Raw genomic sequence first — 15,088 nt, 5'->3', positions numbered from 1 at the left:
ATTCCTCTTTCCCTTAAAATATGTTTGAATAGAAAATTCTCATAAATATAAATTTTAAAATCAGAAAGAGAAAGAGACCTCTTTGCTATTTAAAGTTTCAAAACCTCATCATTGCTAGTCATATCCATATTCCTACCAATTTATGCAATTATGGAGAAAGCTTTCACCTCTTTTCTCTTTATGCTTCAGTACTATGTTATAAGTAGTTCAGCCATGACCCAATTTAACATCTCCACTGATCAATTAGCTCTTCTTTCCCTGAAATCTAAAATCATTTTGGACCCCTTTCACTTATTGGATGAAAGTCGGTCTCCATCTACGTCTGTTTGTCATTGGGTTGGAGTCACTTGTGGCTCTCGTCACCAGAGAGTGAGATTATTGAATCTTTCCAACATGGATCTTATGGGATCAATGCCCCGTGAACTTAGAAACCTCACATTTCTTGTTTCTCTAGACTTGTGAAGCAACAATTTCCATGTAAATTTACCTCAAGAAATGACACATTTGCATCGACTTAAGTTTCTTGATTTAAGTTTCAACAGCTTCAGTGGGGAGGTTCCCTCTTGGTTTGAGTTTTTACACCAACTTCAAGTACTAAATCTCGGAAATAATAGTTTCACTGGTTCCATCTCTTCTTCATTTTCTAATATTTCAACACTTGAGACTTCGATTCTGAAATTCAATTCCATAGAGGGCCAAATTTCAAAAGTGATTGGAAGTCTTATAAACCTTACAGTATTAAATTTGGGGGGTAACAAGCTCATAGGATTTATTCCTATGTTACTCTCGAATGCCTCAAGGTTGGAGACTTTGGAGATATCTTATAATTCACTTCAAGGAAACATTCCAGAAGGGATCGGCTATCTTCACAACATGAAAGTGCTATCCATACAAGAGAATCAACTTACGGATTTTATACCTTTCCCAGTTTTCAATATTTCAAGAATTGAAGTCATTGCATTATCAAACAATAGCTTATCGGGATATCTTCCCAATGATTTATGCAATGGTCTTCCGAAACTCTAAGGGCTTTATCTGTCATATAACAAGCTTCATGGTCATATGCCTATAAGCTTGTCAAATTCTTCACAAACTTCAAATATTGTCGTTATCATATAATGAATTTGATGGACCAATACATAGTGAAATTGGAAGATCAAGTAACTTGCAGCAATTATATCTCGGATATAACCATTTCACAGGTATGCTTTAATTACTTCCAAAAAAATTAATTACACATTAACTGCAGGGATAATTCCACAAGAAATTGGAAATCTTGTTAATTTGATGGAGTTATGGATGGAGAGCAACCAGATGGCCGGCTCAGTCCCAATCTCCATATTCAATATCTCGGTGCTGAAAGTTTTGTCACTGGCGGGGAACAATCTTAATGGATTCTTATCACATAAAATTGGCATCTTAACGAAGATGCAATTTTTGTATCATACACAGAATAGGTTTACCGGTACGTGATCAAAGTGATAGCAAGAGGCACAACTTTATGCTAGTTAACTCACTAGTTTTCCTTTTTTTCCTTGTGTTGGCAGGTGAAATACCCAAAGAGATAATCAATCTAGTTGAGTTGGAGGAACTTCTGCTAGGGTCTAATAGATTTAGGGGTCCACTTACAATGGTGATCTTCAACATATCAGGGCTGAGAGTAATTTATCTTTCATTCAACAATGATACCTCCCACCAAACTTAGGTTCTCTCTTACCCAACATTGAAGAGCTTTATCTGTCTGACATTAACAATCTTGTTGGGACTATTCCTCATTCTATCTCCAATTGTTCAGAACTTACTATACTAGATCTTTCATACAACAAACTCACTGGCTTGATTCCTAGTTCTCTTGGATATTTGACTCTTCATTAAGCTTCCTAACTTCCTTAGCCAATTGCAGAAATTTAACAGCTGTTTCTCTATCTTTAAACCGTCTAAACAGCATGCTTCCAGTCTCTATAGGGAACTTTTCCACATCACTTATAAAATTTTATGCCAACAGTTGCAAGATCAAAGCGCGAATTCCAAATGATTTTGGGAAATTAAGCAGCTTATTAGACCTTGATTTTTCTGCAAACAGCTTGGCTTGATTGATTCACACAACAATTGGCAACTTGAGAAACCTTCAGCGCTTCAACTTGAGTAACAACAAACTTACAGGATTTATTGGGGATCATATATGTAAATTGCATCATTTGGGTGATATTTACTTGGGTCAAAATCAACTTTCAGGATCTCTTCCAAATTGTTTAGGGAATATTACTTCCCTTAGGGAGATACATCTCGGTTCCAACAAATTGAGTTCCAATATGCCACCAAGCTTAGGATACCTTCAATATCTAGTGGTTCTTGACTTATCGTCAACACATGGTAGGTTCTTTACCTCCAGAAATTGGAAATCTAAAGGTTGCGATACTAATAGATTTGTCAATAAATCAATTTCTCAAATGAAATTCCTAGAGAAATTTGAGGATCTATACCTGACTCGGTGAGCAACATGGTAGGTTTGGAATTCCTAAACTTTTCTAACGATATGTCTTTGGAGAAACTTCAAAACCTGAAATATTTCAACGTTTTTGTCAACAAATTGTATGGTGAAATACCTTCAGGAGGTCCTTTCAAGAACCTCTCGAGTCAATTTTTCGTCTACAATGAAGCATTGTGTGGTTCTTCAAGATTTAGTGTCCCGCCATGCCCCACTTCATCAAAGCACAGGTCAAATAAGAAAAGATTGCTAGTTCTATTTTTTTTCGCTGGGAATCACACTTTTATTTGCTCCTCAAAAAGCTGATTCATTTGCTGCCATAACAAGAGAAAGAATTTCATACTATGAATTGATCCAAGCAACAGATGTGCTTAGCGAGAGTAATCTGATTGGTTCCGAAAGTTTTGGCTCTGTTTACAAAGGAGTTCTCAAAAGTGGAACTACTGCTGTTAAAGTGTTCAATATGCAAGTGGATGAGGCATTCAAGATCTTAGATACGGAATGTGAAGTTCTGCGCAACCTTCGCCATAGGAATCTCGGAAAAGTCATCACTAGTTGTTCCAACCTTGATTTTAAGGCTTTAGTGTTGGAGTATATGCCTAATGGTCGTCATGACAAGTATTTGTATTTGCACTACTTCCTCGACATCAAGCAGAGACTAAGCATAATGATAGATGTCGCATATGCACTAGAATATCTTCACAGTGGGTGCTCGTCGCCTGTGATTCATTGTGATCTGAATCCTAGTAATGTCTAGTTAAATGAGGATATGGTTTCCCACCTAAGCGACCTTGGCATTTTAAAACTGCTTGGTGTCGATGAGAGTGATTTATACACTAAAACTGTAGCAACATTGGGGTATATTGCACCAGCTATGCCAGTTTTATCTGATTTTTCCTCTCTCTTTTCCCAACTGGAATGTATATTGCATCTTTATATTAATTGTTTGACTGTAGAGTATGGACGGGATGGGATGGTATCAATAAAATGTGATGTCTATAGCTACGGGATCTTGTTGCTAGAAACCTTTACCAGGAGAAAGCCTAATGAGTTTGAGGGTGATCTTGGCTTGAAGCAATGGATGAGTTATTCACTTCAAGAGGCAGTAATGGACGTCGTAGATGCCAACTTGCTAACATCAAGGGGCAATTGCTTACAGAAGGACCTACATGTTGTGGCATCAATAATGAAAGTGGCATTAGATTGTTGTGTTGAATCTCCAGCAGGAAGGACAAACATGAAAGATGTTGTAGGGACTCTACAAAAGATCAAGATTCAACTTCTTTCATGCTAAGCCTGTTCTTGGAATCTCTCGTTGTTTCAAGTGACTTGTTTGTTGCAAATATTTGTGGATTCATGTAAATATTTCTTTTTTTGTTTTGATTTAGCACTTGATTTCCTCTTAATATTTATGTTGCAAAATGATGGAACTTATAAATATAAATTGAATTACAATGACCAAATTAATCCTCTAGAAAATCTCAAGCAGAACAATTTTTTAAAAATTGTTAGAGGAATTAACCTGAGTACAAATAGCAATTAATACAGTAAATGTTTTACACGGGAAACACTGATGACATATAACATCAAGACAACAAACAAAAAGAACAATGAAAAAAAATGTTTTCATAAAGCTTACATGATAAGGAAAAAAGGGTAGCTCGGTGCACGAAGTATTTTGCATCGACGCAAGATATAAACAAGGGTTGTACCAAAGGGTTGTAATGCAGGCAACTTGCCTGACACAAACATCAGTGACCGATTCCACGACTTGAATATGTGACCTATAGGTCCCACAATGATAAATGAAGAAGAAAGATAATTAAGTTGCTACTTTTCTTTCAACACAGTACAAAATCAACCTCCATTCGTCCAGATTTTCCAAATTAACCAATTCTTTACACCACAACTCTTTTTGTTTTCACATTCTTACCTCTAAGTTTTGATTTCTTGATTTTGCACCTGTTGTTGCTCATTGCCTTGCCATGTCCAAACTATAAACTTCCTGTATTCTGCAGTATCTCCTGATTTTTTTTTTCACTTCTAAAACATTGAAAGCTGGCGTAATCTCAAATATCTCTGCATCAATTGCTAGTTTCACTTTTCTCCCTTCCTTGCTTCCTTGCATTTTCACCGTCCCGTCTTTTTTCTTCACCTTTTGCAACATAATGAAGTAAATAAAGTTTGTTCATAGATACACGCAGAATACACGTAGAACGTCAAGTAGGATTACAAATTGACACGTAGGACTCCACAAAGAATGCATGTGTCTACTTGTTCAACTTTGTACAAGTTTAAATGTCTACTTGTGCACACCCGAAGTTGGAGGGAATATATAGATGCTAGATAAGGCCATGTTAAAGGACGTCATGTAGGATTACGGATTGCCTCCTAGTGCACACCCAAAGTTGGAGGGCATATATAGATGCTAGATAAGTCCAGGATAAAGGGCACAACTATGTATTATGCCTCTAAATATTAAACTTTTAGCTAAGATGGTCACAAAGGTGAAGCTGCATAAGGTAAAGGTGCTCAGATTAAACTTTTTGATGAGATGAACTTGCAAGTGAAGCAAAAATTATAAACTGTGAAATTAACCATTGGACTATCTTGATGAAATTTCTGACTTCTGTATTGCACAATTTCAAATAGTATGAGACCACATAAAAATGATTTTTACGTGCTCGGATGATAAGAAAAAGAATTAGACCGGCCCATATACGAGCATGATTGGACATGTCGAATAATAATCAAGTAAATAAAGTGTGTTCTCCCTAACAGTTTAAGCATTAAAATGAGATGCTCATCATACATTTCTGATAGTATACATTAAAACTCCCCATCGAAGCTATTTCCTCTAGCTTTGAAACGATAGTGGATGCTGAATTTTGTGTAGTGAATCTAGCATCTGATCTACAGCTCTTATCTTTCTTTAACAAGCTAGAGAGATCAAAAGCAGGTGAAAGAGAAATGATATCAAAAGCATTCAAACAAGTAGGCTTCATAGTTGATGGACTTTGCTCTTTTTGACCTGAAGAACTTTCTCCATCTGAATCATCCACAATATCGAAAATACAACGAGGTAATTTATTTATCCTGTTTTTGATCCAAAATTAGTGGTTTATAAATTTGTTTGAATCCTTTCTTGAACAAATTGTTGTTCATTAGCTTAGCTAATCTGATTCTTGAAAATGGATTTGGATCAAGAATTCTTGAAAGAAGTTTTTTCACTTCAGAAGGGGAATATTCAGGACATTTGAATTCCCCTTCAGTAATTTTCTTGTACATTAACATTAAATTTGCATCATGGAATTGCAACATCCCATACTTTTAATGCTCTAGTAATGCCTTAAAAATGACCCTTAGGACCCCTATATCGATGGTAAACCAAATCTAGTGGTTGTGGGTTGCATTGGGGGTACATTTGGGTGTTGAAAATGAGTTGGCATCGAAAACGGGACCCTCCGCAAAGGCTCAGCGCCACGGAGGGGTCGCAAATGTACACTGCCTCGGGTTTGCTTTGGCCACGCACCGCAAACCCTGAGGTTTGCTTTGTCCATGTGCTGCAAACCTTGAGGTTTGCTATGGCCATGCGCCGCAGGGTTATTTCCAGGCGTCAAAAAGTGGTTCGTTTTATTTTAATTTAAGGGCTTTGAGGTCTTTTCACCCCTATAACCATCCATAATCCCTAATGAACGAAATTTAGGTCTTTAAACACTCTTATCACTCTCAAAATCCCCAAATTATCTTTACATAAGAAAGAGAGGAGAAACTACCTAGGGTTGAGAATTTTAAGCTTCAAAGGTCAAATTTCTCTACGTTTTCATCGATTTCGAGGCATGTGGGACTATCCTAACTCTGATGGGCGTAAGTTTTAATGTTTTTTACAAGCTTTAAAGTATATATGTATGTACGTATTATGATTTTGGAGAGCATGTATTTCGAACTGCATTTTATGATGAAATCTTGAAATTACTATGGGGTTCTCCATTAAACTTCAATCATAATCATGTGAAAAGGAGTATTGAGTTTTCGACAAGTAATTTACGAGCATGATTTAAGAAATTCCCTCTCTTTTTTTCCTTAACACGTGATGGAGTGTTGAAACACAATATTAAACGTATAAATTTAAATGCTTTATGATCATTTATGGATTTACATTTTTTTATGATCCATTGAGAGGGTGTTTTCTTGTTTGATTTATATAAATGCTCATTTAGTAAAACGGTTGATGGTGAATTACATGTGATCGATGAAAAGATGACCACCTTATGATTTGAATCTTAAAAAGAGGGTGTTTTACATATGTGTTGATATGCTAATTGTAATAAGAACCTTCATGTGGTGTTGAATCCTTTTGGTGGTCATTTACATGCTTTTTGAATGAAAGGACTATGATATGAGATGATATTATGGCTTGTAAGTCTAGGTATGACGATACCTATTATGAAGTACCCTTGACATGAAAGTGAATGAATGTCTTAAGTATGATGCATGATTGTTTTTAAAGGCCTAAAAATTGGGCTTAAAGAGAGTTAAATGGTTACCTAAAGAAGGCATGAGTTCAAATAACTCATTGTTGAAATCGAGTTTTGCCGACACGGGTATTATTTTGCCATGAAACAAAAATTATACGCTGGCAATGACCCTGTGGTGTAATAGAGATTAGAAACTCTAGCACCTATGGCAAACTTGGGTTGGGGGTTTGACCATCGAGTTAAGGTCGGATCCCAAATAGCCCATGGGTTACCATTCAGAACTGTATGGTGTACCATCTATCTCAGGATTAAAATAAAGAGAGTTGAGACTATAGTTTACAAGAATGTTTTGAAGCCTTTGAATAGTGCCCATGTGTTTTAGCTATATTATTCTAAATTAGTTTTTAAATTCTCTCAATTATTATACATGAATTATTCGTTATATTGGGTTGTTCTACATAACAATACTTTCCAAGTATTGATTCCCTTCCCCTACAGGTTCTAGGGCACAGTCCTGTGCCCTAACTCAGCTGTAGATTTTCCCCAGATAGTCAATGCTAGTGAGCCTCCCTTACTTCGGAAGACTTCTTATCCATATGGTAGTTTCAGTTGTTTTATGGTCTAGCTGGGGGCCTTGTCCCAATTTAGACAGACTAGTTTATTCAGTTCAGTAGAGGCTTTTGTGGATTGTTTTAGATTAGATTTAGGTTTCATTACGAATTGTTATCATGAAGTATAAAGTTTGGTTATAGGCTTTTCATGTTTTAAGTTTATCTTCCGCATTTTTATTTTCATATGAATTATGCTTATGGTCACATTCTAAGGGGTCTCTTGAGCATTCATGGTTTGGAATGTCTATTACGGCCAATGCCTCGGTTCGGGTTGTGACAGGAATGGAAGATAACCAGCTAACAAGACAAACAAAATGCCTCCACAAAACCAAGTATTTGCCTTTTCTCCGTCGTACCCTCTCTTATTTATGACCTCTGGAGCGACGTATGCTAGGTCGGCTCAAGCCTAAAGCAACTAAAGTCATTGCTTTAGGCCTCAAACATTTGGGCCCCCTAAATTTTCTAATTAAATGATGTTTTTAATTTGAGAAAATCCTTTTAAAAAAATTATTCTCGAAAATAAAAAATGTTTTTACTAATTTATTTCCAATTAATTATACGTCTTGAAGAAAAAAGTACTTTTTTAAAGGTATAGAATTTCATGTACCCCTTCTGTATCATTTTACTTGGTGTCTTTTTAAATATGTTTGTTTCACATTAGCTATTCATTTCACAAATCATGTGTTTTATTACTTAATTTTCCATATTACCCTCAATATTAAATAATTAAAGGAAATAGTAATTGTTAGATTTCGAGTTTCAAGACAATATTAATAGGTTAATTTTATAAAATAAACTTTAGATTAATATTTTTTTAATGGATGTGCCAAGTCAAAAGAGGCCAAGTAAAATGAAATGAACGGAGTATTGAAACAAGATTAATTTTGAAAGACTACACAAATTCTTTCCTTATTCTCCAAAACAAACCTATTTTGGAACAAAATGAAGAGGCTAAAACACGATTTATCTCAATTTGTGTTGTTTTAAATTTTCTAAAAGCTAAAAAAATTATGTTTAAGCACATATTGTTAAAGTCAAAAAGTTTGAATCTCGAAAATAGAAAAATATCATATAAATTAAAATATTGGGAGAAACTAGAAAAATTGACTCCAAGTGATATTATTATTATTTTTTAATAAAATGTCAAGCCCCTCATTAAAATTTTGCTTTAGGCCACCATATTTATTGAGCCGCCCCTGGACGTATGCTCGAGTTCCACCTGTCATGTGGAGGAGTTTCTTTTGTCTTTTGGCCTCGTAAAGAGCACTCAGGCCAAAATCGAAGACCTTTAGGTTTCCGGTTTCATCCAGGAGTATATTTTCAGGTTTCAGGTAGTGATGATAGACACCTTGGCTATGACAGAAATCAACAGCCGCGATTAATTGCGGGAAGTATTTTCGCGCCGCTGATTCCCCAAAACTCCCTTTAAAAGTTATTCCTTGACCTATGTAGTCTCAGTGTTTGGACCCACATGTTGTGCTGGTCCTTATTTAGTTCTCAATAATAAATGGCAAGCTAAGTCCAACAACGTTGCTTAAACAATCTGTCCCGTCTAAGTGGGACCTATCAGAATGTCTGTACATTGCTAAACATATAGAAATAACACGAGTGTTTGGAACATGACGGATGTTCTGTTCTCTGTGTTATCTAGTTGGAGAAGACGATCAAATAATTTGAATGGAAAAAAATTCGTTACAGTTTGTAATACTCTTGCTTACAACTGTTATCTCTGTAGATGACAAATGTTTTGTGTGAAATTTAGAGGTTGTCTAGTTCTACAGAACTACCTATTTCACTTAAAGGTCGAATATTCTTTAGTATAATAAGATTATCCGGAACAGAGCCTAATGGAGATAGAAGATTCATTTGAGGCAGGACTGTAATTTCTAAGGCATGCAGTTATATGTAAACCATAGTGCCCTTTTTTATGGTCTACTAGTATATTTATCTACGCGATGCACGGGATTATAGAATTTTAATAGTTAGAACATCTCACATCATTTTAGTTTTATTAAAATATAATTGTTATCTTACTTTCAATACAATGTATTTAATAATATACACTTAATAAATTAATATTACATTTGCACAATCATCAAATAACATTTTGATACAACACAAACACTAAAATTGTACCCTTTTTTTAAATATACCATGGTTCTAGCTTTTCAAAATTGCTTGTCAGTTACATTTCATTTTATTTGGATTGAATTACATCCACCTTTGGATGAAGTTTATTTTGTTGAAAACAAACTTTAAGAAAATATTCGTAATCATATGACATGATTAGTCTCTGTAAAATAATGCTTTAGTACTTGAACTTGAATTGTGGCACTCATGTAAAATGATGCTTTAGTATTTTTAACTTGAGTTGTTCAACCTTTAGTCATCTTTAAATTCACTGTTATAATTGATTTCTAATTGTTGTCATGATTGTTGGGTGTATTATTCCATTAAGAGACTCCATTAATTTGAATTACAGTCTCCTAAAATTCACACAATTTAAAAATAAATGATCTCATAATAGTGCTCTGTCATATATTATACATCTGGCATTTATATTTTAAATTGTATGTCAATTGTATTTAGATGTCCACCAAATAATGTGTTTAGATAGGTCTTATACTTTTTGTTTTATATTATTTCTTTCTTTATGTTCTTTTATTTACTGCTACTACATTACTTGCTACTACATTACTCATTACTTAATATATATAACATTAATTTAATTGTTACTTGATTTGATATTCTTATCTATTACTCTATTTTAATATAAAATTCGTAAATATAAATTATTCGTCCACCTAAAGTTAATCATCTTTAAAATATTATTCTATTGATTGAGTTTATTTCATTGATTACATTTAACAATAATATTTTGGAGTATCATTTACTCAGGTCATTTTCTAAAATAGCACAAAGTAAAAATAATATTACATTATCAATCCAAATTAGTGTTTAATCCATTTACATCACCCATCAAGGCGAATAACGTCCTTTCTCAATAATCTTGTATTTTTTTTTTCATTGCCTTAAAAAGTTACTTTTTATAACCGTTATAATGTTTCTATTATTTTATGATACATTACTTTTGTCATTTTGATATTTAAATTTCGAACATTTAGCATTTCACTTAAATGCAAATAATACTATAATACTATATTATATTCTAAGATGTGATTTTGAATTCACCTAAAGTATAATCAGAACTTGAATATTTTGACCATCTCCCTTTTCATGTATATTTTTTGTTCTAATATGATAATTTTGTTAACTTATTTCCATTTAGTATTTTACATAACATCATATATATATATATATATATATATAATATAATATAATATAATTAGTGTCAAATTCATAACTAATTTTTAAAATTGAGTTCGTCTAAAGTATTTAAAGAAATAAGTTTGCTTATCATAAAGTATATTAACATTTTTAATAATCTTGTTTTCTTATTTGGTGTACATTAACAATTTTATTATCTTTAATTTTTTAAAATTCCTACATAATTTATTTTAACTACTTTATATTTTAATTAAAATTCAAACAATTTTAACCTTTTAAATCAGATCCAATCTGAATTAAATAGATTGTACTGCATTATGATATCCTTATTTTAATAATCCAACGAAATAATGTAAATAGTTTAAACATAAGGGTATGAAAGTTATTGAATTTTAAAAATTTAAATTATTATCTTTTAACTAAAAGAGTGAATATATAAATGCATACTCCGTATTTACATTATTCTAATACTAACATTAAAAAGAAAAAAAAATCTACTATATATATTGTGAGATATATAAAGAAACTAGAGAAAATTGAAGGAAATGTCTCATTAAGTCTGGAATGAAGGATTGGTGACATTGACAAACTTAAAGGGTTAAACATCATTAGGAAACTTGATTAAGTTAATTGTGGACTTGATTAATATTTATAAAATTTTCTAATCTTTTCAAAAATACAATTCAACCCAACCCACACCCCTCTTCAATCCAAATCAATCAGCCTCCCGCCTCTCTCTCTCGATCGACAGCTTCTCTTAACTCTCTCCCAACCATCAGTTTAGGAAATTTCTCCTTTCAATCCTCGGCGACTTCAATATCCGACGACAAATAGTTATGATTCAAGTTCCTTTTTGACTTCAACCTTCAATCGACGTGACAACCTTGCTCTCTGACCACAACAACTTCGAATTATTCAACCTTCAATCAACGTGACAATCTTGCTCTTCGGCCACAACAGCTTCAAATTCATCATCGTTCCTTTTCTTCTTTCACAAGTAAAAATTTATGGCCTTTTTAGTTTTTTAAAAAATGAAGAACGTGAGCCAAATTCTCTTATAGTATTGGTTAACAATTTTGATATTTGTTGCTTTAATTTAAAATGCGGTCTCAATAAAACCCTAATTTCTAGTATTTCTTCTCTTCTCTTTTCGAAGTGAATTTTGATTTTTTATTGTTTGTTGCATTTTTTTGAAGTTTAATTTTTGTGGTTTGTATTTATAAAACAAAATAACGATTTGGGTTGATTTGTTCTGTTCTTATTCTTGATAAAAATAGTGATATTGCTATTTTTTTGTTGAACAAAATTATGCTACTGTTTTTTGTTTTATCCAACAGATTATCCATCTGGTGGAACATATTAACCATCTAATGAAATAGATTTGTCAGATGATGCAATAGATCAACCATCTGATGCATCGGAGGAACCATCAGATTACAATTTTGATGCAACATATTAATCATCTGATGCAACAGTTTTAGCATATAATGCAATAGTATCTGATGCAACAGAATTAACCATATGTTGCAACAAATTAAGCATCAGATAAAAAATCTGATGCAACTGATTAACCATCTGATGCAATGGAAGAACCATCGGATTAATGATCTGATGCAACAGATGAACCTCCTATTGGATAAAATCCTATCAACTCTTCCGACAGGACATGTCCAAGACATGATTTTTCCAACTAATCATTTATCTGCTGCGATAGATAACCTAATGTTGGAAGAAATCTAAATAATATGGACTGTTGATAACTGTTCCAATAGATCACTCATGTGTTGCAACAGATATGTGACCTGTTGCACAGACCATTCATCTTTCTCAATGGATGAGTGATATATTTTGTATTGTCTCAATAGATTACTCAGCCGTTGCTGTAGGTTAGTTAACTATTTCAATAGATCACTCATATGTTGCACCAGATATGTGATCTGTTGTACAGAACATTCATCTTTCTCAACAGGTGAGTGATATATTTTGTATTGTCACAACAAATTACTCAACCGTTGCTACAGGTTATTTAACTATATCAACAAATCACTCATAGGTTGAAACAGATAATGTTGCAATAGATGTGTGATGTGCTACACCGACCATTCATTTTTCTCAACAGATGAGTGATATATTTTATATTGTTGAAACAGATTACTCATCCATTGCAATAGTTTATTTAACTATTCCAAAAGATCTTTCATCTTACAACAATATGTGATCTGTTGTATAGACCATTCATCAATCTTAAAATATGAGTGATACGTTTTGTATTGTTGCAACAGAATGCTCATCTGCTGCAACAGGTTTGTTACATGCTGCAACATATATACTGCCTGGTGCAATAGATAAGTGATCTGTTGGAACTGTTATTTTACTGTATTGCTTGTTAGATTTACTATTATCTTTTTTAACGATGCATTAATCAACTGTAATATATATTTTTATGTTCCTATTAATTATAGATAATATGGCTCTAAAAAAATAGAAACTGAATCAAGTCCAAATAAAGAAACAAATGAAGCATTTAGGCTACATCCACCACTCTAAGATCTTACTTTACAAGTGTTATCTCAATCAGGAGCAGATTATGATAAACACGGGGAGGAGGAATGTTTCAAAAGAGATGATGCAAATGCTAACAGCCCTTCCGTCGAAGAGTTGGTCAAAACCTTTAACATTGATCATTATCCTGTGAGAATGTAGTTCGATGGTGCCACAGATTTAATAGGTGATTTTGTGGTTAAGTCAGCCATGGGAAAATCTTTTGACGCCTTCAAAAAATACTTCAAGAATAAAAATTGGATGCTTATTTCAGTGAAAACTGCTTTGGGAAATATCTTGATTTTCCGGAGGACAACAAAGCTCATTTTCAAATGAAAATGATATATGAACTTCTCAAGCATAAGTTTATGTATGAAAACAAAGATAAGATGGATGAGGTGTGGATAAATTACTATGGCATGCCTGTGTGTTTTGGTTGGAAGGATTTTTCCATAGTTACTGGATTAAAACGTTATCCTCCTTCTCAAGTTATAGCTATTCTAACTCAAAAAAGCACCCCACACATCCAAAAAAGGCAAAGAGAAGTCGTTTGATCGTGATGACTTGGTGTCCATTGTTGGTCCAAGCTTCAAAAATAAAATTTGATAGAAGTGTTGAAAGGTAAAGAACTTTCAAAGAAGCACAAGCAGTCATTGTGCTTGGTTTGATTTGTACATAATATTCTTTGGGCAAGAAACATTAACAGCAACATAACCGTTGGTTTAAGAAAGCTCTCCGAGGATCTTGAGGCATTTAACAGCTATCCTTGGGGTTATAAAAGCTTCAAAATGATTATCCAATATTTGTTGACTCCGTTAGTACCAAAGATAGTCAACTTATATGGCTTTCCATGGGCTTTCATGGTAAATGTTTCCTTTCCTTATTTTATTATGATATCATTCATTTTTTTTTTACTCAATAATGGTTTTGATTTTTTGGTGTTATTTTATAGGCTTGGGCATTTGAAGCCATTCCTCATTTGAGACAACAAGTGAACTACCAGGAAGAAGTTCCTGTCCAAGAATCTTGAGATGGTTGTAGGCCAAAATTGATAAAAATGCAAAATTTCTTGATCTCTTCAACCCCTCGAAGGATGTAGTAAGTATAATTATAATTAAGTTTTTATTTTAATTAAAGATTTTTTTTGAATGATCTAATCATCATTCTAATATATGTAATGATTTATGTTAGATTATGCATGCGTCTCTAGTTCCGACAAATCGAGAGTTGAAGATGCTATTTTTTCTTACTTTACGGTCTGTGCAAACTTTATCGAACCCTAAGGTCATCAACAGAATAAAAATAGATTTGTTTGGAGCAACAACCATTACAAGAAAAACAGTTTTGAATGGTGGACTTGTTATTATTGATGGTCTTAGTGGCGATGGAGCTGTTGGTGATGGTTGTGGTGCTGCTGTTGGTGATAATGATGCTCCTCTTACAGTATTTAAAACATACCATTATGAGTATAATCATACTAGTTATACAGAGTTTGCCTCCCCCAGCAAATGTTCTGCATGCAAATGTCAAGACTGCAGGGCGAAATATGATGTAGTGATTAATGCTATAAATGCATTAACTGCTTCTGTAAAGGAATTGACATCTAAGAGGGGTGTCATTCCATCAAACAGGATTTTATTTCCATCCACTGTCACGACCCAATTGTCCATGAGTGGCACCCA

General features: G+C 33.5%; 1 protein-coding gene and 1 pseudogene across 1 annotated transcript in view; one reads left to right on the top strand and one right to left on the bottom strand.

Moving 5' to 3' along the window:
• LOC107869121 (LRR receptor-like serine/threonine-protein kinase FLS2) overlaps nucleotides 1-2,149 on the top strand; it is a 6,168-nt gene extending 4,019 nt beyond the window's left edge. Inside the window, exons 3-5 of the mRNA XM_047411528.1 lie at nucleotides 1,203-1,465; nucleotides 1,548-1,660; nucleotides 2,084-2,149. Coding sequence (XP_047267484.1) covers nucleotides 1,203-1,465; nucleotides 1,548-1,660; nucleotides 2,084-2,149 — 442 coding nt within the window. The remainder of the gene's footprint in view (nucleotides 1-1,202; nucleotides 1,466-1,547; nucleotides 1,661-2,083) is intronic.
• A 2,274-nt stretch (nucleotides 2,150-4,423) lies between these two features.
• Nucleotides 4,424-15,088, bottom strand: part of LOC107869119 — a 24,830-nt pseudogene continuing 14,165 nt past the window's right edge.

The sequence above is a fragment of the Capsicum annuum genome, chromosome 4 (genome assembly GCF_002878395.1).
Source record: "Capsicum annuum cultivar UCD-10X-F1 chromosome 4, UCD10Xv1.1, whole genome shotgun sequence".
Lineage (NCBI taxonomy): Eukaryota > Viridiplantae > Streptophyta > Magnoliopsida > Solanales > Solanaceae > Capsicum > Capsicum annuum.
Note: the sequence above shows the minus strand (reverse complement) of the source record. Positions and strands in the feature narration are given on the sequence as shown.